Below are 21,434 nucleotides of genomic sequence, written 5' to 3'. Positions count from 1 at the left end.
CTGGACAGGGGTTAACATCTGTCAGGCCATTCTCGGCCGAGTTTCATCATGAGGACGGACCCCTTGCTACACATCTACCTGTTGACTGCCAGCAGCCCCCTTTCCTTTGCTGGGGTTTTTTTTACTAGCATTACTGTCCTTGTCCTTGGAGGGAGGGGGAGGGACAGGTTCCTCAGGAGGGGAGGGAGGCTGGGTGAGTAGAAAGACCACATGTTTACACCTCACGGTCATGGAAAGACTCATAAAAGCTCAATGTGTGCACAGAAAAAAGGAAACAACGTAAAATGTACATGTCTGATTTGTATGACTACAAATGGTGGATGTTTTTTCAAGTGTTAAATTGTGGTTGTATGAATTGATATCACACTCAAAACTGAACACATCTCTCTACATTCTCTCTCTCTGCAGAATGAATAGAAACCCAGTCTGTACGCACCATAAATCTTTGGGCAGACAGATAGAAGATTTATTAGGCAGCACAAAGAGTACCAAAATATCAACACTGTTCCTGTGTGCACGCTGGAAAAACCAACAAAAGCAGGAGTTGATCCAGACATACGTACCTTCTTAGCAGCCGCTCCTCCTCGAACCTTCTTCACTTCAGGTTTACTGTCAACGTCGTCACTAGGTGCCTGAGACCTCGAGGCTGCAGGGAAGAGGTTCACATCATACAGGGGGGAATAAATAAATAAAAATTGGGATTCAGAGGATTGAACCCTGCGACTTATGGGGTTGAGGAGCAGACGCTTAGGGACCAAATGGGTGAATAGGGGGACCATAAACATGGCAGCTGGATGAATTTAGTATGTTGTGGATATAATAACAAAATTTTACAATACTCTGACTACTAGAGATGTCACGATACCAAAATGAGTAACCACGATACTATACCAGACAAAGTATCACGGTTCTGGGTATTATCGTGATACTGCTGCCTTTTTTATTATCATTTTTATGAACTGCAATATATTTGTACAAGTTATAAACACTTATTACTTATAATGTTGTTTGGTGCATGATAAACATAATACTGGTGAAGTAAGAATTGGAACTCAAACAGGGTTTTTTTTTTAAATTAGTGTTGCCACTGTCGACCACGCCATGGCAGACTCGCCGCTTGGGCCTGGTGCTTCTGCCATGGTGAGTGGTCTCGTGTTTGTCTGACAGCTTGTGTCGGAGTTGAGTAGCATGTTCAGTTGGGTACGGCCTGATTGTTCCAATATAGTTTGGAACTGAGGATGTAATAGGTCTAGAGGTGAGGTCATACATACCTGAAGCTGCTCTGCTCATCTCTGCAGAGCCTTTTGCCCCAGCAGCTTTGGCAGGAGCAGCAGGTTTAGCTGGCATCACTGCCCTGGCCTTTTCCAACATGGCTACCACCTGATCCTTAGAGGCAGGCTGTAGGGAGACATCATTAATTAGTGCAAATTACTGGCTCTGGCTCTACAGCTGTTTGTCCTTTCACATGTTCTTTTGAGGCAGAACATTAGACTAGCAAAATAAAAACCTGCTTCAACTACTGATATTAACAATTTATTAACCTACTTAGCATTAGAGGCTAACCACAGTGACCATTTTTTCTGCTTACACAAGATTTAATGAAAACACTGCAGCTAGGTAGCGTCAGGCAACTAAAACCGATTTGCTTTACTTTGAGTTTCCCCGTAGCCTTGACCATCTTCTCGTAGCCCAGGTGCATCATGAAAGTGGGCAGGGCATCCTGAGCCTTCTTCCTCACGTCTCCGTTTCTGTCCTCCAGGCAGGTGTATAGATGAGGGACACACAGCATCACATCTCCAGGTACGGTCCTCAGGGTGGGCAGCTTCTCTGCTAACCAGCCTAGCAACTGCGTGATGAAGATGAGATGAGATTTTTTTTTTTTTTTTTTTTAAAGTATATTTTTTGGCCTTTTATGCCTTTAATGATAGGACAGCTGAAGATAGACAGGAAGCAGGGGGCAGAGAGAGGGGGAACGACACGCAGCAAATGGCCGTCCGATGCGGGATTCGAACCGGGGCCAGCTGCAGCGAGGACTATAGCCTCTTACACACGAGGCGGCCGCTTAACCCACTACGCCACCGACCGCCCCAAGATGAGATGAGATTTAATGGGTCTCTGATCAGTATCATGTCTATATTTCACTTTCTACTTTCTGAAGAAGAGTGAAGTCGAGAGTTTGTGTATCTGTGCGTACTTCCTGCCGTAGGAAGGGATTCTCCCTCTTCAGCTCCTCTGATAGGTCTTCTCCTTCCAGCCAATCCTTCATGCCAGTGTGTTCCACCCAGGCCTGCAGGGTGGTCATGGCAGCTGCCCTTACATTAGGCTGCAGAGGAACAGAGAGACATGTCCATCATCACCATACAGTCAGGGATGTGACACTGTCCCTGGACCAACACATCGTCATGCCTCTTCATGCCATTTATTTGACCCTTTTCATCACAGGTTACAGTAGTTCACACATTCCAGTATTAGTCATTCATGTTCCATCAGTATGCCTGACCTGTGCTATACATTCATATACAGTATAGTGTCGTTTTATTACATTGAGATGTAAAGACATGAGCATTTATAACATAAACACTGTATCACCTTTGCTGCTGAGTGTGCGTTCTGTGTTACTGTGGGTTGTGTGTGTGTTTGTGTGTTACCTTGCTGTCTCCCAGTACAGTGATGACAGGGATTCCTAGTGTTTTGACATGCTGCTTGAGTCCAGGTCCCATGGCTGTAGCCAGCTGCTGCAGGATGGTCAGGGTCTGTTGGACCTGAAGAACACAAACATTTCCATGTCATTACTGTGAGAAGTATTTTTTTTTTTTTTTTTTAAAATCCTTCTCTACAGTTAAACAAGATCTGGATTGTGAATTCTGACTAGCCAGTTCAGAGCACACAGGATGTACACACACACACACACACACACACACGTACACACACACACACACACACACACACACACACACACACACCAGGATCTTGTTGGAATCGCCAAGTCGTCCTTTCAGGGCCAGTGGCAGCTCTCCGATGTTGGCTGTGATGAACTTGGCCTCAGAGATAATGGCTGCAGTCTCATCTAGTCCCTCCTTTCTGATCTTCCAGTTCTTATCCTCAATTTTAGACACCAGATCGGATGTGATCTTATCACTTAAAGACAGAAGGGAAGGGAAGAGAGAAATCAGGTACAATACTGTGCACATAAATAAAGACAGGGTAGTCAAGGCCACTTTAGTCTTGGAACAGAACTCTTGACTTGGACTTGTCTGGTCTAATCTGGTATTAGACAGAGCACAGGACACAGTGCTTTTTAATCCTGTTGTTTCAAGTTGTTGTTGTTGTTGTTGTTGTTGTTGTGGTGGGGTGGCAGTAGCTCAGGTTGTAGGAACCAGAGGGAGGCCAGTTTACCTCCTTTGCACTGCTGAGGGTACTGAATCCCTAAACCACTGTGTGGCAGTCCATCACTTCACATGTCCATGTCTATAAGCCCTGTGTGTGGTTATATTTTGTGCCTATGTGCAGAAACAATGAGTGAAAAGGAGTTTTCCCATTAAGGGGTTAATAAAGTAAATCACCTTCTTCATAGTTAAATGATGTAAATAAATTGTCCATAGATAGAGAGATTCACTTAAGCTTTGAAGACTTATCCACTCTTGACTGATTTATTGTTCTCAGAAATTTAATCCTTTTGTTCATTTGTGTTTGGCTACCTGATATCTGTTCTAGGCAGTAGGTCCATGATGTCCTGTCCTCCACTACCATCTTCTTCCTGCTCGTCTCCATCATCACCATCCTCCTCCGCTGCTGCCGCCGCGGCCTTCTTGGTGAATCGGATTGGAGCTGGTGGAGACTGGCCCTGCATCTGTGAAGGAGACACGAACACGACTCATTTTATTTTCCACGTGTTATTAACAATAGAAAATAAATTAACTTCTATTCTCTGATCCACACAGAGAGTGCCTACCTTCTCAAACTCAGAATCTATCTGTGAGAGGAGAGCAGGCTTCTCGTCTTCAAAAAACATGCGCAGCGGAGCTCCCATGTAGAGGTACATGACTCCTAGCAGGGTGATGGCCGCTGTCCGCACAGCAGGGTTAGTCGCTCCAAGAGCGGTCTTCACATTATTGATGAAACCCTTCACGTTGATACTGGAGAGGAGAGGTCAAAGGTCAACAAATACCCCTGACATGCAGAAATAACTTCCCATTTGCCTTAAGAATTGAAGGAATCTAAAATGCAGTTCAGTTTTTGAATTCTTCAATAATCACCACCACCACCATCACTATCATCATAAAGATTGGAAATTACCCAGCAAAGCCGAACTCCTTCATGGCATTTGCCAGCCAGTTGAGGGTCTCTGCTTGATTTTTGGGGTTCTTCTGTGCAAACGCTATAGACACAACCTGACAACAAAATGAAAATAAATACAGCATACTCATCAACATCTACTAACACTGAAAGATTAAGAGTTCTTCTGTCCAGAGGAAAAGGCTAAAAACCTGTTCTGCAGTCCACGGTAGTGAGCAGGCTTCTCCAATAGCAGTCAGTCCCTCTTTGGCATTCCCACCACATTTGACGTCTCCAACCTTGTCCACCAAACCGTCCAAAACGACAGAGGCTGACGTTTTTGAGAACTGTCCTCTCTTGGCTATGAGAGCCACGATGTGCAGCTTCATCTGCATCACCTGCACAGGGAAACGAGAGCACAACATTGGAACGGATGCAGCCAATCACTCTTTTCATGACAGCCATCTGGTTCAGGACCACTGAAGACTTTTACTAAATGAAATTAAATATTGTTAGTGATTGCAGACCACAATGGAACTAACTAATAAAAATAAATAATAATTATCTTTTCAGTCAGTCTGCTCAGTTTGTGAGGCTCCTCAAGTTAAGCAGCTGTCTGCCGGGAATGTCCTGTGCTGGGTAGAAACTACAGATTGAGGTTCATATATTTACATAATACCAAGTTAAACATTTGGGCTAATACATAATTTCTAAAGATATATAAATTTCATGATAAAAACTCTAAATCACAACCTGGTTTATGGACTCCTACAAATTGACTTCATATTTCTTATACCAATGCAATCAAAAGAGCTACTGTCAAAGTCAAACCCAACCATAAATCACCAAGTAAGGAAAACTCACTTGAAGCGTTGTGGAAACATTGCCTCCACAGAGTCAGTGAAACATCAGCTGCTGTAACTGAGACAATTACCTGGAAGTTGGTCTCCTTCCAGCCCGGTTTCTTGGCCAACATCCTGACTAAGGCCTGGCAGGGCATCACGGCCTTATCCATGGTCTCAACAGCCTAGAGGCAGAAATGAAAGCATGGATTAACATTCCTGCACATTATCAATTATTAACAGCTTAGTGACGTGCCAGGCTTCAACAGATTATTTCTCACTGAAAACTCAACATGGGTTTCTTTAACACTGATACTCTGTCACATTAAACGCTAGAAACAAACTACTGATTGTCAAAATAGTTTTTTAATTTCTGTCAATCGACTACTAATTAAATCCTTGCAGCTTTTAACAGAATATATTCATTTGTGTCTTGTGAAGATGATCAAAGTGATTGATGAACATTCACACTCAGGGAAGAAAGAAAAAGACTTCACCCTCTGAAACTCCTCCATGCTGGCCAGTCTCTCCTTCCAGTTTGACGAGTCCAGCTGCTGTAGACAGGAGGCAGGAAGTACACCTGCTGCTAGGTCCTCACACACCTCAGGCTGACATGACAACACACAGACAAGATTTAAATCAGCGGAAATTACGACAGTGGCACACAGAAACAACTCATTGATGTTAAGAATGGAGAGGATGTAGGTGGCAGATCATTCATAATTTCTGTCAGCGTTTCAGACTCACTGAATCCGAGCAATAAGAAAGCCAGTGCTCATCATGACAGAATAGATCCTTGCCACGTTTCAGAAAGTAGGTTAAGTGAGATGGTTAACCCTAAGATAAGAAGAAACTGGGTTTTCTATTACAGAAAGAGAAGACCGCTACAACAGTAACTCATCTCTATAAAACACGTGAGAAGTGTTCTGGTTTTGTAGTCCAAATCACATTTGAAGACTTTTGGTTTGACAGTTTTTGCTGCACAGACACTTTTATCAGAGAAAAATAAGAATGAATAAATAATGAGAACAATTGCTCCAACAGCGAGCTTCAGTGCTTAAATACCTAATGATGACCAGATCAGCTAGAGAAAATCATTCTGATGGCTTAAAGAGCCTGATGAGAGTCTGAGTGATGGAACATGAAGAAAAAAACATTTTAGGGATTAAAACCATCTTCTCTCAGGAAACCTTCCAAACAAAAACAGCAGTAGTCTGATGAAAAGAGGTGGGTGGGGTTAGTGGTATATTGGGATCTATACTGCATGCACAAGCTCCATGTGAAAGATAAATGTATGACTTACAGACAGTTCAGTCTCTGTGATGTCTCTATTCTCAGCAGCCTTCTTGTTTTTGCCACCTGCTGCATTGGTTGCTTTTCCTTTTTTAGGTGGACCTGCTGCCGCCTGCAGAAAAGAGACACCATGTTTCAAGAACAACTGTGAACAGCTCGAAGTCATTTGGTCTGTAAACCAATAAATAAATGAAGGCATTGCTCTGAGTATACCTTGGTAGCAGTTTGAGCCTTCCTAGGTGGAGCAGAGGACTTGGAAGGAGCTTCGGCAGCAGGAGGAGCTTTAACTGCTGGCTTCTTGTCCACCCCTCCACCACTACTCTTTTTCCCCGGAAGCTCCACTTTATCAGCAGACTCCTTTATCTGTTGAGACAAACGATACAGGACAGCGGTTAGCAGTTATTGATAATTAAAAACAGGTTTGAATTGATCTTCTCATCCTATGAGTGTTTCTATTCCCTCCCTCCTTCCACAGATCTGTACCTTATCCAGTTTGAGTTTATCCAAGTCAGTCAGGAAAGGGTTCACAGCTTTCTCTCCCACCACTTTCATGGCTGTCCCTAGTGCTTCAAAGGCAGCATCACGCACCTCTGGAGCCGAGTCATTCACTTGCTAAGATTAAAGGGAAAAGTGCAGGTACATTGTAAAAAAGAAAAAAAAAAAAAAAGAAAAAGGAAAATGTAGTGACAGTGAAGACATCATGAGCCGGTGTTATGTGTACCTTGAGGAGAGCAGCACAGAGGGGTTTGAGGACACTCTTGGGCAGCGTGGCCTGTGTGCAGTGTCGGAAGGAGCGGGCCAGAAACAGAGAGGCCTGCTGCTTAATGGAAGGGTTCTTATTGTCCATCACACCGAGGACGTCCTCCGACAGGTTCTGGAGAGTGGTCTGGAAAAAAGATGTCGGAATGAATATGATACTGTATGAACTACAGGAACATAATCCATCAATGTATTTGTCTTAGATCAGGGTGTGTTCTGGAACGCATTAGAAGCTGGACTGGAGAGTTAGTAAAGTGTTCTATAAATAGCAGAAGTTGATATGAGAGGCTGAATGCAAAACAACGGCTTCAACAGTAATGTGAGGAGGACATGTTCAGGGCACTTAGACTCTGGTGTAGAAAAATTCATCCAGTAAATAAAGTTTAAACAAAATCACTATATGCATAACAGATTCAAATGGAAAACAGCTTATGTTAGATTTTGTAGAGTGATTTAAATCAATTCATCTCAAAAATTAAAGGCAGGTGACTAGATTAATAGATAAATTTCACTACAATCCTACAACAGATCAATTGAACTAAATAAAAAAAATTTAAAAAAAAACAACAACCCGATTACTCTGTGGAGGTCGTGATTCTAAAAATCTGAAAATCTCCAGGAGCACATTTTGCCGTGATGACAAACACACACAGACAGTGAAATACACCAATAGGTTTGTGCGAAAGTCTATTAAACAGAGGGAGAGACACCGGCACTGTGTCCACTCAGTAAACACTTTATAACTGGGCTGAGACTGAGCCTGTGTACAAACTCCTGGTGCCTGTGCGGTTTCTGCTGGAATCATTTCATGTATAAGGACAGGCTTTGTGGATTTATTTGAAGTGAAAGTGTGTGCATATTAAGGGGCACTGGCTCTCAGCCTAATGTGCATGTTCAGACCGGTCCACATCCTACAGAAACTACACAATCCAGAGGTGGAAGGAGATCAGAGAACCTCACACAGTCTGTGTTTTTGCCCTTCCTGAGCTTGTCAAAGTAGCTACTTCTTCCATTACTTCTGCCCTTTCACATTTCGTTGGATGGTTCAAGAAGACCTGCTCACTACTAAATATTTCATGGAAGTATTGAGACAATACGTACAGTGAGGAAGATGGCGTCAATTGCCTCCTGGAGGGCCTGAACAACCTGAGGCTTCTTCTCCTTGAACTTCTCCAGAATAGTTGGAACCACCTGAACACACACACAGAACTCCAATTTAGCAGCAATCGGTGACTTTAAAGTATGGAATAGTACTGTGATTCAGAGGTTTTACTTGAGTGAGACTGTTGTATCATTGCACAAGTCAATATTTGAATAGTCTTGGTAAGAATCAGCTGATAAAAGGTGGATGACACTTCTTTGAAGTGTTAGAAAAAGTAACAATATGGTGGTCATAATATGAAGGGATTCCTTTAACTTACTTGTCCTGCATATGTGCCAAACTTCTTCCTGAGACCAGTGGCCAATCCAGCCAGGCATTTAGCTGCCACTGACACCAGCATCACATTAGCATCTTTCCCCACAACCTGTAACATAAAACTAGTTAGCGTACAACGTAAAGATTCCCTCGACCAAAGAAACTTTGTACATTTTCACACAGAGACATGTAAAACGAGCCATCAAAGTACTTTACCTTTTTCAGTGCTCTGACGAGGTCTCCATAGTCTCCATTCTCTAGTTTGGGATTCTTGGTCAGAGCCTCGACAGCCTCCAGGGCTTCTTTTCTCTCCTGCCACTTTTTAGCTTCCTGCAGAAACACAACATCACATGTGCAACATTTAGGGCTCAAAAGCTTCATTCCAAAAAGTTACACACTGCACACTTATCATTTTTCCGCTTCTGCAAGTTTGGGTAGTAGAACCTAAACTAAGCAAATCACTACTAGTCTTTGGATACCTTAGGAGGCAACCCAAGAGGAGGCTGGGCGAGTTAACAGAGTCATCTGCATAGTTAAATAAGCTTACTATTTTCTCAAAGAAATCTTTGGGCATCTTGGACAGAATCTCCACAGCTTCCAGCAGTTCATAAGGATCCACTGCTGCTACTGTGCCCGCATCATCCTCTCCTGAAAGAGGAACAGATAGAGATGGTACCGGACTGTAACTCAGCAAAGGAAAGCAACAAAGAAACTTTTGTATCAATGGATGAATTACCAGTTCAGCAAGCAGTCAAACCTACCATCAGACTGATCTGCTCCTTGGGCTTGTTGCTGTTCAAACTTCGCTTTCATGTCCTGCTGTGAGCGCAAGAACCGGCTTTGCTTGGGAGGAGATGAAGGCAGCTTCACCCACTCCTCCTCCAGCTCCTTCAGCTGCATGGACAGAGCAAACAGCCATTGTTTAACTTAATTCTCAAAGCAGAGTATTAGAAGAGTGGGTGAATGTGTGTAATGATGTTGAGTGTGACCCACCTGCACAGAGTTAATGTTTTGCAGTGGAGGTCTCAGGACATCTCGGATCCATTTATAAATCTCCACAGCAAGAAGCTTTGCTTCGTCTCTCACCGCCTTCTCTCTGGACTCAAACTGTTTGGGTAAAACCTTCACTACAGGCTTCAACGTCACGATCTTCGATCCAAACTCACTGTGGGAGGATGACAACCAACCAAGAGGTGATAAATGGTTAGTGTCACTGACACAATATAGTGTGTTTACATGAAGGTTTTCTTGCGTGTGGTCAACCCTGAGTCTAGCACTGACCTGAGAGCCTTCCTGAGCGCCTCGATGCAAGCCACCACTATCTTGGGGTTCTTGTTGTCCAGTCCTTTGAGGAGCTCATCTTGAACCACCTCAGCCTTCTCGATCTCAATGTACATCAGACAGATGTCTGTGCCCAGTTCCTTAGCTCGGGCCTTTGGCTGGTTGAACACTTTGGTCACCACGCCCGACACCACCTCTCCTGTCGTCCTGTAGCAAAGCACATACAAACGCATCCTGTGAGGACACACTGGACAAACATATGGATGCCTTCTTATGACTAAGGTTGACATATGTGGGCATTTCCAAAGGTCAGAGACATCTGGATTTTATTGCCAACCATGTTTATTTCATATTACTGACGTCCAACACAAAAACGTTTGGTTATCTAACATAACCTCAGTTCTTAGAATAATATGAGCGAGGTGTCTCGCTATGGGATGCAGCCTCCTGCAGCCCTGATAGAAGCATTTATCTCAATCCGCCAATCCTGATTAGCCAGTGAAAGTGTTCATCCGCGCCGCACCCAGTAGTCCCATCTACTATATATAGTGTGCGCGGATAACATTCCCCTAATTCAATAAGCAAACCTCTTCTCACCGCCCAGCAAGAAGGGTCGTCTGGCGAGACACCTCGCTCATATTATTCTAAGAACTGAGGTTATGTTAGATAACCAAACGTTCTTCTTCATAATATTCACTCGGTGTCTCGCTATGGGATATGGTAGCTCCCGTATTGCCAGACAGCTTATCGAACAAGTACCAGCCAGTGGGGAGGGTCCATGGGTTCCAGTTAGGACTCCAGGACCGCGCTTGCCACGCACGGCCCTGACACATCAAGCATGTAGAACCGGACAAAAGTCAGAGGCGAGGACCAACTCGCTGCTGAACAAATGTCCTGAACAGACACTCCCCTAAATAAAGCCCAGGATGCGGCCATCCCGCGGGTAGAGTGCGCACGCACACCCGCCGGCGGCTGCAGTCCCCTGCTCGTATACGCCAAAGCTATAGCCTCCACCACCCAGTGGGCGAGGCGCTGCTTTGTGACCGGCTGTCCCTTTCGGGGTTCAGCCCAGGAGACAAACAGCTGATCGCTCCTCCTGATGTTCTGTGTTCTGTCCATATAAGAGCGCACAGCTCGAACCGGACACAGCATGTGCGCTCGCTGCTCTCCAGGAGAAGCGGCGAACGCTGCGAGCTCAATCGGGGAACATGAGCCCACCACCTTAGGTACAAAGACCGGGTTGGGCTTCAGAACCATACGTGTGTTCCCCGGGGCGAACTGCGCGCACGCAGGGCTCACAGAGAGCGCATGGATATCACTCACTCGCTTCGCAGAGGCGAGAGCCAGTAACAGCACCGTCTTAAGGGACAGGTGTTTGAGACTCGCTTCCAGCAATGGCTCAAATGGGGGGCCTTTAAGCCCCTCCAGAACCACCGCTAAATCCCACGGAGGTATTAGTGGTCTGGAGACAGGGAGCAGCCTACGCGCGCCCCTCATAAACCGGCACACCAAAGGGTGTTGGCCCGCTGTTTTGTCCCCAAATCCTATATGGCAGGCCGCTATAGCCGCCAGATAAACCTTAACCGTGGAAAAGGCTTTTCCTTTATCAATCAGGTCCTGCAAAAACGACAGTATCGCTGGCACAGAACACTGAAAAGGGATGTGGCCTCGTTCGAGACACCACCGCTCAAACACTCCCCACTTAGAGTCGTACAGAGACCTAGTGGATGGAGCTCTGGCGTTTTGTATAGTGTTAACCACACTCTGCGGAAACCCAGCAGTGGTCAAATTGAACCACTCACGGGCCAGGCCCACAGTTGCAGTCGCTCCGGGTGCGGGTGGAACACCGTCCCCCCGCCCTGCGAGAGCAAGTCCCTGCGCACCGGCAGCTGCCAAGGCTGGGCGCATAGCATCTGATGTATCTCCGCTAGCCAGTGCAGCGCTGGCCAGTGTGGAGCTATCAGGATCAGCCTGTGATTGTGCCCCCTCACCCTGGCGAGAGTGGGGGGTATCAGGGCCAGTGGAGGAAACGCGTAGAGCAGCTCGTGCGGCCAAGCGTGCGCTAGTGCGTCTACGCCCAGGGGAGCGTCCAGAGTGCGTAGAGAGAAGAACAGCTCGCACTGAGCGTTTTCTCTGGACGCGAACAGATCTACTCTGGCGCGGCTGTAGCGCGCCCATATCTGCTCCATGACCTGCGGGTGCAGCATCCATTCCCCGTACATCGGCGCGCCCCTGGACAGCAGGTCGGCACCTGTGTTCAGGGTCCCCGGGACGTGAGTCGCCCTCAGGGAAAGAAAGTGCACACTGCTCCAGATGATCAGTTTGCGTGCCAGAGTGTGCAACACACGAGAGCGCAACCCCCCTTGACGGTTGATATACGCTACTGTCGTTGTGTTGTCCGTCCTCACCAGGACGTGGCGGCCCGAGAGGAACGGAAGGAAGTGTTTCAGAGACAGAAACACAGCTGAGAGCTCGAGAAAGTTTATATGAAGACGTTGGAGAGCCTGGCTCCAGCGTCCTCTCACAAACCTGCCCTCGTAAATGCCACCCCAGCCGGATAGGCTGGCGTCCGTGGTGACCACCTTTCTGGACGAGACAGTGCCCATGGACACCCCCTGAGTCAGGAAAGATGGGGCCCGCCAGTGGCGCAGAGCCGTCACGCAGTCTGCTGTGACCGTTATCCACCGTGCACCATGACGCACGGGATCCAGCCTGAGCGAAGCGACCCAGCGCTGAAATTCCCGCATGTGAAGACGGCCGAGGCGGGTCACGAGGATGGCTGAAGCCATCAGACCCAGCAGCCGAAGACACAGTCTGAACTGGACAGACCTGTGTCGACTGAAGCGCGCGAGGCACGCTTTGAAAGCTTTCACTCTCTCCTCCGAGAGGCGAGCAGTGAATGGCACGGAGCGCAGGGATAATCCTAGAAAGCATATCTCCTGCGTCGGAGAGAGTTGGCTCTTCTCCATATTTATCACAAAACCCAAATTTATTAGGTGTTCCGTGACAATGTGCGTGTGAACCCTGGCCTCCTGTTCTGACTGCGCCAGCAGGAGCCAGTCGTCCAAATATGTGGCCAGCCGTATGCCCCGGCGTCTGAGCGGGGCCACAGCGGCCTCTGTGCACCGTATGAAAACCCTCGGGCTGAGAGACAGGCCGAATGGGAGCACACGGTATTCGTAGCACACCCCCCGAAAGGCGAATCGGAGATATTGTCTGTGAGGGGGGTAAATGGGAATGTGGAAATACGCGTCTTTCAGATCCACGGACGAAAACCAATCGTTCGGTCTTACTAGACGCAGCAGTGCCGCATGTGTCAGCATCCTGAATTTGTATTTCCGCAGAAATTTGTTCAGGGCCCGCAGGTCCAGAATAGGGCGGATTCCTCTTCCCCCCCGTTTGGGAACGAGGATACATCTGGAGTAAAAACCTGACAGACTGTGTTCGGGAGATACGACAGAAATGGCTCTTTTTTCTAACAGAGAGAGGATTTCCTCCTGTAAGATTCGAGCTAATTCTCCCTGTGCTCGTGACTGTATTACGCCGGAGAAACGGGGAGGGACAGCGGCGAATTGGAGCCTGTATCCCCGAGAAATTGTGCGTAACACCCACGGTGAAGCTGCGGTTGCTTTCCAATTCTCCCACTTGAGAGAAAGAGGAGAAGCGCATTGCAGCCCCTGCTCTATCACGGGAGGTCCCGACAGCGGTGCTGTGGTGCCCCCTTGCGGTAGAGCGGGGAAATAACCCCTGGGCATCGCCGCAGGAGCGGCGGGACCTGTCGCTCTGCTCCCCGAGGATGGTGATGCCTATCCCGGGGGCAGAGCCGCAGAGGGCTTGGTGGCCACACTGCTTATAGACAGGGTATTTTTGTTCATTTTGGCTTTTTTTGCTATCTGCACCCTCGGCTCGTGGCCTGGCTGTGACAGATTTCTTTTTATTTTCACACGTTTGGGGACATGTGTGTATGTGTGTGCTTGCGGACATTTTGCTCGGGGCGCAACAGCGCAAACCTCCGAGGCGATGTCTCTCCTCCCGCGGACCGGCTCTGGGGTGGGCAGCGGCGGCGTGGGGCGCACACGAAAAAGCCAGAACGGTGGGCCTGCATAACGGGGAACGGCAGGACGCTCCACCCGAAGAGAGGAAGGCTGTCAGGCCGCTCTCTTCTTCTTCCTCGCCTGGGGGACCGAGGCCGCGGCGGCTGGGGGCGGCGGTGGGACTGCGGTCGGGGCAGGAGATTTTCTGTGCCAGCTGGCTCCGGGCTCTCTCCTCGGAGGGAGGGGCGGGCCGAGCTGCTGCGGCCGCTTCGGCATCTTGAAATGCGGCGGCTGAGAGGCAGCTTGAGCAAACGATTTGCGCTGCACTGGAGGTGACGGTGTTGGTGCTTTTCGAGGGAGACAAAGTTTCAGGGCTTCGTTGTCCTTCTTCTTTGCCTCACATCGCTGCTGCATCGTGGCCAATGCAGAGCCGAAAACACCCTCCGGGACAATTGGCATATCCAGTATGTCATCCCGCTCCCTGTCAGTCAAGTTAGCGAGGCTGAGCCATCTCGCTCGCTCCTGAATGACGAGGGTCGCCATCACCCTGCCCGTGGCCTGGACTGAGACGCGCTGGATGCGGAGGGACAAATCGGCGATGACCGCCGTTTCCTCCCACGCGTCGGGGTCCTGCTCGTCAGCGGATGCCCCAAACAGCTCTGCCTGATAGGCAGTGAGGATGGAGAGAGCGCTGAGAGCCCTGGCCGAAAGGGCGGCTGCCTTATACGCCCTCTCGGCCAGTGCAGACTGGAACCGCTCGGGCTTGGTTGGCAGCGTCGGACGCCTGGAGGAGGCCGCAGATAGCTGGCTCGTGCTGCCCGGGCAGAGATGCGCAGCTACGGGGGCTTCCACCGGAGGCATCGAGAGGAGACCCTGGGCTTCCATCGCCTCGCAGTCGAGGGATGCTGCGCCCGGGATGGGGCTCCTGTTGCTGTACGGGCAGTTATTCCAAGTTTTGGACAGCTCGGCCAGCAACTCGGGGAAGACGGGAAGAAGCTGTTTTACCGCACTACGGGCCAGGGGGAGCCGCTTGCCTTCATAGCGGGACCGGGTAGGCTCCGCTACTGCAACCGGCCAGGGGACCTCCAGCTTCTCTGCCGCACGTTTGCACGTGCTGAGCAGGTCCACATGGAGGGAGGGAGCTGGAGAGCTCACCCCGCCTTCCTCCCTGTTGGTAGACTCGGGCAGCTTCGGCTTTTCAGCCAGGGCTGGGGCCACGAAGGTGTCGTCTTCCTCCTCGTCCTCTGATATGAGGAACGAGGCGTCATCGTCATCCTCTGTGAGGCCAATTTCCAGCACGTCTTCCTCTGGAAACGGGGGAGCTCGGAGCTGCTCGCACTGGGCGGCCCAGTCGTAGCCAGTCTCCGGAACTTCCCCGGCCATGACCTCGTCTTCCTCCGCGGCTGCGCCTAGGTCAGCAGTGGGGAGAAACGGGTCACGGTCCGCGAGGCTAGCTTGGCGGGCTAGCCTGCGTCTGAGGCTCTTGACCGTGAACACTTTGCAGTGTCCACAGGACCCGGGAATTTCGAGGGCTAACCTGCCGTGGTCAACCCCCAGGCAGGTACTGCACACCGGGTGGGTGTCCCTCCCTGAAATTTTGTTCCCGCAGCAACAGAGCCGAGAGTCTCCTCTGGTGTGAGGATTTTTAATGGTTTCCATTTCGCCAACAAGCTGGAGTGCTAGTGGAGAAAAGGGTCGTGGCTAGCTGGTGTGCTAGCGTGGGGTCGAGGGGGTAGCTGGTGTGCTAACTTAGCTCGACCGTGCGAGCGTCCGTGGTGGGGACGGAAAGGATACTTACCGGTCCGGTCTGGTATGAACGGACAAGGCAGAAGCCAGAGCACAACACTAGCGTCCGGTGACGGAAGCTAGCAAAGATCCGTCTGGTGAACAGTTAAGCTAGTGAAAAGCTCTGACGTGAGATAAGCTCTCAGGTGAGAAGAGGTTTTGAATTAGGGGAATGTTATCCGCGCACACTATATATAGTAGATGGGACTACTGGGTGCGGCGCGGATGAACACATTCACCGGCCAATCAGGATTGGCGGATTGAGATAAATGCTTCTATCAGGGCTGCAGGAGGCTGCATCCCATAGCGAGACACCGAGTGAATATTATGAAGAAGAACAGCCCAAAAAAAAAAAAAAGAAATCACTGCTCAGTAGAAAAGCAGATCACTGCAAGACCGTGCTCCACCATTTTCAAATGTCACATTGAGACAGGGCTGGTTCATTTAGTTGTTCAGTACATTAAACATCAGAAAAATAATAAACATGCTGATCGGTGTTTCCTCAAATGTCTTGCTTGTCCATAGATGTTCAGTTTTCTGTGATGGAAGAGCAAAGAAATATTCAAGGTGCACAGATTAAAGTAGTTTGTTGTGAGTAAAAACTAAAAGGTGGTACTGACCCGTCTCCATCAGTAGTTTACGACACAGAAAATTTACTAAAATGTTTATGCTGTCATTTGCAGTTCTTTAAAAGAAAAATCTGAATTAGGAGACTGACTTCTGTTTATGATTTGTATCTGTCGCTTATGGATTATAATGATGTTCAGTTGTGAATGGTTTTTGCATTGTTACTTTGTCAGAAGTGCAGCTCTGAACAGAGACTTGTTTCTAACCTCATGTAGCCTGGTTAAGTATTAAAATTTTCACAGACACAGAGGAAGCGTTGCCACAAACAGTGATCTGTGTCAGTAAACATAACACACGCTCACATGTTGTTCAGGCTGTGCTATCTTACAGCAGGAGTGCCTCTCATCGTGTAACATTAGGCCTGTACATACTGGTACAGAAACTCTCAACAGGGTGCATTAATGTGCAAAGCCGGTTAGTTCTGACTACCAACAGTGCGGCCACACAGACTTCAGAGGTCACCTGCTCCATTGTGCTCAGACCAGTCACACAGTGGACCTTTTGACTTGACAGACAGAACTAATATAATAGCTGCATTTGATTTAGATTGATCACATCCACTGCCTTTGTAACTATTGCCTTACAAGTAAATGGTGGGTGGGGTTGTACTGTTAGGTGTAAATTCATGTCTGTGATGACTGCAAACTTATGCACTGTTCTGGTGTACCGGCATCTATAACTCAACTGGACTGTATTTCATTGTCTAGCTGGTACCTTAAACAATACCAACCCACCTTTGAAACAAACTTGCAGATGTAATTCTTAAACTGTTCACTTACTTGCCAGCTACATGGGCATTCTCAACGAAGGCTAGGGCAGCCTCCAGGCCTTTAAGCTGAGCCACAGCATTAGAGTCAGTGACAAACTTCTTTATCAGTCCTAGGTACTTCCCCCACTCTGGACTCTTCTCATCTTCTATCCTCTGGAACAATTTCAGAGCTTCTTCATAACCGTTCAGACGGGCTTTCCACACCTGAAGAAGAGGAACAGTCAGAAAAGGGTGAAGAACTGAAAGGGTGGTGTACAAAGTTAAATCAACTGTGTTTGTCTAAACTAGTCAGCGATGCTCAGAGGAAAGAAACATGGAAACAAATTTCCATTTCCAGTGGGAAGAAGGATGTCTGTATAATGAAGGGAGGTGACCTACATCTATAGTGGCCATCATACAGTATGTTGTTTTTTGTCCAGTGTACACTAAACAAGTTGTTGGCTGGCTTTTCTTCCTGGGTTCATTTGGGAGTTTTAAGCAAAGGCCTGCCAAACAGGCTGAGTTGACGTGGTTTGATGGTGTACAAAAAATAATAAATAAAAAAATAAAATAAAAAAGGCTTTCAGCATTTAAAAAGAGCATTCGGTAATGTTACATGACAGCAGCACAGGAAATTGAGTTTAGCCTGTGGTCAGTCTGCTTATTATTCTTCTTGCTATGGTTCCATTTTACCACTGATCGCATTTGGCTGTGGAGTCTAAATTTAGCTCTGTGGCTCATGTGATCAGAGTGTTTAACAATACATGCTGGAAGTACTTTTTTTTTTTTTAAACTTTCAAAATAATTATGTGCTTATATTTGTATTTCATACACAAATAGATTCTGTGTATACAGGGGTAGGCCCAAGTAGGAGGTCCAGGTGGTTGAATCAACACTGATTCAGCACAGGCGGGAGCAGGGCTAGGGAGTCCAATATAAAACGTCAGTCAAGCAAGAACTAGTTTAGTGATTACTGTAGCCCCCCCATGTGTGATCCTCTATGTAGTATTACAAACCAGTTAAACTTAGCGGGGTTCGTTTTAAAGCTGTAGGCACAGCCTTAATTCTCATGAGCTGGCTCCTTACGTAGGAAGGGGAGCTAAAGCAGCCCATTAAAAGCCATATTATCTGACCAGTCCAACTGGCTGGGTTGTCTTTGTAAGCTTGCCACTCCAGATACCAAAATGTACGTGCACACTGAAGCAGAAGCCCAGGGTTCGTATCCGACCTGTGGCTCTTTCCTGCATGTCATTCCCCGTCTCTCCCCCCACATTCCTGTCACTCTTCAAGCTGTCTCTATCAAAATAAAACTTGAAAAGGCCAAAAAATAAATAAAAAATTAGATGGCACTGTATTGTTTGCTGTTAAGATGCTTACAGTATATCATATTAAGATCGGTTCACAGGGCTCTAGTGAGAGTTGGATTAGATTTGAGTTAGTTAAACCCTTTTGGGAAAAAGGATTTTCAGGCCGACTCTGTACATGCGCTGGTTTAATTCATAGTGAAGCTCAGGAATTAACAATGTTATTGTAATGTTCAATAAATAAAGCCACTGGACTGAAAATGAGCTCAGTCAAATACCAGGAATGGAAATTTTAAGTCATTTTCATGTTAACATAAATTAAATTACTCAAATATATACAAAAAAAAAAATTGGGGCAGGCAAATGAAAAAACAGTCATGGTGAGCCCTGAGGGCCCCTGTGTACTCTTTGGAGGAGATACGACCAAATATAATATTACAAAGATCTCCTGTCATTACTTGCTTTGAAGTAAACTGCAGAGAGGACACTGGGGACAGTAAATCAGTTACCTTGTGTTCACATTTTTGGTCAGTGGGAAGCTTCATCCACTCACTCTCGTCCCCCATGGTGGCCGGTCGGGGGCAGGCTTCCCCAAAAGGTACTCAACTGGAGAAACAAACAACAACAACAACAACAAAAAAAGCATTAATGAGAGAATTGCACATGGTGCATTTTATCTGTGGTTTACAGCTGGAGGAATAATATATCACCTTTATATACTATCGATACCCATAACTGGCCCTGCAATGGCTTACTGCAATTTCCAAATTGGCAGGGTGTTCAGCCCAGACATAACACCATCCTCACAGCCTATTCTGCTGCTGTATGCAAATAAACATTATATTTTATCCACTCATGTACAGCAAACGAGATCAGTGCTTTGAAACTTTATCAAGTGACTCAAAGGAAAAGTAGAACATAAGAGCACTTTCCATTTTTTCATCAAAACAAGCAAACACAAGACCAGAGCCTGACCAGTGATGCATGTGAGGACAACAACACTACTTCAGGGTAACAGTTCTAGTCCTCTAAGAGTGCTTCAGAGATACTTTTGTCAATAAAAAGGAAGTGTAAAGTCACTGTCGCTCACTTTATACTTGAAAGCCCGAGCATGTGATTGTCTAATGCACATTCAGGGAAGGGCTATAAGTTCATATTTCATATTGATCCAACTCAGTCTAGTAAACAGGCTAAGGGCATCAGCCACATCTCTGCAGAGCACCGTCAGCTTGGAGCCAGTCTTAATGCTGCCAAGTAGTTTTTGGGCCAGATTATTCCACAACAGTATCCTTAAAACTTCACAGCACTTTCAAACGTATGACACAAAAATAAGAGCAGAGCCCTGGGCACAGAGCACCAAACACATTTTGAAAACTTCCTTCAATGTGACCTGGGTATTTAGAAAAGTAGGCACACAGTCTGTGCAGGGTCATAAAGCACTAATCTCACCAGTAATGTTCATCATCAATGAACTATAACAAAACATCATAACCAAGACCACAGACGACAACTCGTCACTATTACAATACTGATATGTCAGTACATCGCAGCTGGTAATTGCAGTTATATATTGTGTTTCTCCACTATGGCAGCTATGAGTGTGTGAACGAGGGCTGCAGCAAACCGCCAGAACTGACTGCGTACAAGAATGAACACATGAAGGCTGCAAGTGTCACGGAATTTAGACCGGGTTAACTACACATAACCCAGACAGACAGACAGACAGACAGACAGCTATCCTCCGTGCACCCTCAAACACAACCCGTCATAACCGATCTGGTTAACAAACGTTTGCAAGCCGTGCCGTTATCGACCTCACTAATGTCATAAATGCTGTTTTCAGTTCGCTCGGTCAGGGAGTGGTCGTCATCATCATCATCATCATCATCATCTTGACTAACTGTCGTTGGTTAGCTAGTCAAGATGAGCGCCATTGGCTAGCTAACTTGGCAACGACACTAACGGTTGCTACGTTAGCACGTTCAGCCGCTCCTTCTGCTCAAAGCCGCTCCGTACAGAAACACGTACAGGTCGCGTTCCTCTGTGCATCCCGTTATCACACACGGTATGAACGCATTAGGTCCAGTAAACGTCCACACAGCGGGGCCTCATTGTTTGCTAGCAGTCAGTAGCCGCCGTTAGCTGCTTAGAACGAGCTAACCTTCCATCCGCGCCAACACTGCCAGCCAGGCCTGACAACGCACTTCACAACAGCAGCTGCAGACACACAGAAGCTCAGCGTGCTGAGTCAGGGTCAAACACGAGCGTTAGATAGAATAAATAACTGATTTCGGATTATATGATACCTGTTTGCGTCTCTCGGAGATAAATCGATGCTGGCTGTCCGATTGGATGGGGTTGATAGTGGGATCACTACTACAGTGCAACCTGGTCGAGCTTTATACAAGCGTTGACAGCGTGAGGACAAACCGTGACTTCCGTTTCAAAATAAAACCGACAGCCGACGCGATGTTTTTCGGTTATCGCGACAACTGCATTTAGTTCCTGTCACCTGCGTCAGTTAACACCTGACGTGAGTTAACACCGTGGAACACGGTTTCAATTATGTCTGCGTCTTCCTGTTCAATTGAGAAATTTCGCGCTCTTATTTTAGACACAAATGTACGCCAGTTTCCGGGTGCGTTGCTGCTGCCCGCGGCCAACTTGTTGCAGTTTTTTTTTTAAAAAAACCTCCAAGGGCGGAGAGACAGTGGCGGGCGGAGACAGCGGCACCACCCTGACTACATCGCTCCTGTATCGACTCATAGACTTTATATACAGTCTCAGCGCGTGAACGGTTAAATACAGACTAGGGAACATAGCACGCGCCGCACACTCGTGTATATAAACGTGTTTCCAAATCAATGGCTTCACGCATTTACTATTTATTCATTAGCGATCATTTAATGAGCTTCCGTAGTTGTCATCAGACGAAGCCAATGATTGGCTGCATTTGAACTTTGGTCCGCCCCCAAGATATGAAATTCATTTGCTCATTGGGCCATTTCGTGTATCTTTATCATTGGAAAAGATCTAATTGGCTGCGCTGAACTCAGGCCCTGCCCCTAA

At 47.2% G+C, this 21,434-nt stretch overlaps 1 protein-coding gene across 6 annotated transcripts in view; it reads right to left on the bottom strand.

Moving 5' to 3' along the window:
* The window catches only part of ckap5 (cytoskeleton associated protein 5), a 32,389-nt gene extending 11,380 nt beyond the window's left edge, over window positions 1-21,009 (bottom strand). The window contains exons 1-28 of one of the 6 annotated variants that reach the window (XM_027290759.1): window positions 20,394-20,521; window positions 19,076-19,186; window positions 18,875-18,971; window positions 17,093-17,286; window positions 9,868-10,074; window positions 9,580-9,751; window positions 9,348-9,480; window positions 9,134-9,234; window positions 8,803-8,916; window positions 8,591-8,695; window positions 8,271-8,360; window positions 7,132-7,296; window positions 6,894-7,022; window positions 6,624-6,773; window positions 6,421-6,522; window positions 5,615-5,725; window positions 5,210-5,302; window positions 4,488-4,673; window positions 4,297-4,391; window positions 3,953-4,136; window positions 3,699-3,850; window positions 2,964-3,138; window positions 2,649-2,762; window positions 2,195-2,323; window positions 1,652-1,846; window positions 1,272-1,398; window positions 564-646; window positions 79-189 (exon numbers count right to left, since the gene is read on the bottom strand). In XM_027290759.1, coding sequence (XP_027146560.1) covers window positions 79-189; window positions 564-646; window positions 1,272-1,398; window positions 1,652-1,846; window positions 2,195-2,323; window positions 2,649-2,762; window positions 2,964-3,138; window positions 3,699-3,850; window positions 3,953-4,136; window positions 4,297-4,391; window positions 4,488-4,673; window positions 5,210-5,302; window positions 5,615-5,725; window positions 6,421-6,522; window positions 6,624-6,773; window positions 6,894-7,022; window positions 7,132-7,296; window positions 8,271-8,360; window positions 8,591-8,695; window positions 8,803-8,916; window positions 9,134-9,234; window positions 9,348-9,480; window positions 9,580-9,751; window positions 9,868-10,074; window positions 17,093-17,286; window positions 18,875-18,931 — 3,474 coding nt within the window. In that variant the 5' untranslated portion in view covers window positions 18,932-18,971; window positions 19,076-19,186; window positions 20,394-20,521. Of the gene's footprint in view, window positions 1-78; window positions 190-563; window positions 647-1,271; window positions 1,399-1,651; window positions 1,847-2,194; window positions 2,324-2,648; window positions 2,763-2,963; window positions 3,139-3,698; window positions 3,851-3,952; window positions 4,137-4,296; window positions 4,392-4,487; window positions 4,674-5,209; window positions 5,303-5,614; window positions 5,726-6,420; window positions 6,523-6,623; window positions 6,774-6,893; window positions 7,023-7,131; window positions 7,297-8,270; window positions 8,361-8,590; window positions 8,696-8,802; window positions 8,917-9,133; window positions 9,235-9,347; window positions 9,481-9,579; window positions 9,752-9,867; window positions 10,075-17,092; window positions 17,287-18,874; window positions 18,972-19,075; window positions 19,187-20,393; window positions 20,524-20,671 lie in introns of those variants that run through there. The other 5 variants (XM_019274493.2, XM_019274494.2, XM_027290760.1 and 2 more) reach the window with 5 other exon arrangements.
* Window positions 21,010-21,434: the final 425 nt, after the last annotated feature.

Source organism: Larimichthys crocea, chromosome XVIII, assembly GCF_000972845.2.
Source record: "Larimichthys crocea isolate SSNF chromosome XVIII, L_crocea_2.0, whole genome shotgun sequence".
NCBI lineage: Eukaryota > Metazoa > Chordata > Actinopteri > Sciaenidae > Larimichthys > Larimichthys crocea.
This window is presented reverse-complemented; position numbering and strand designations above follow the sequence as displayed.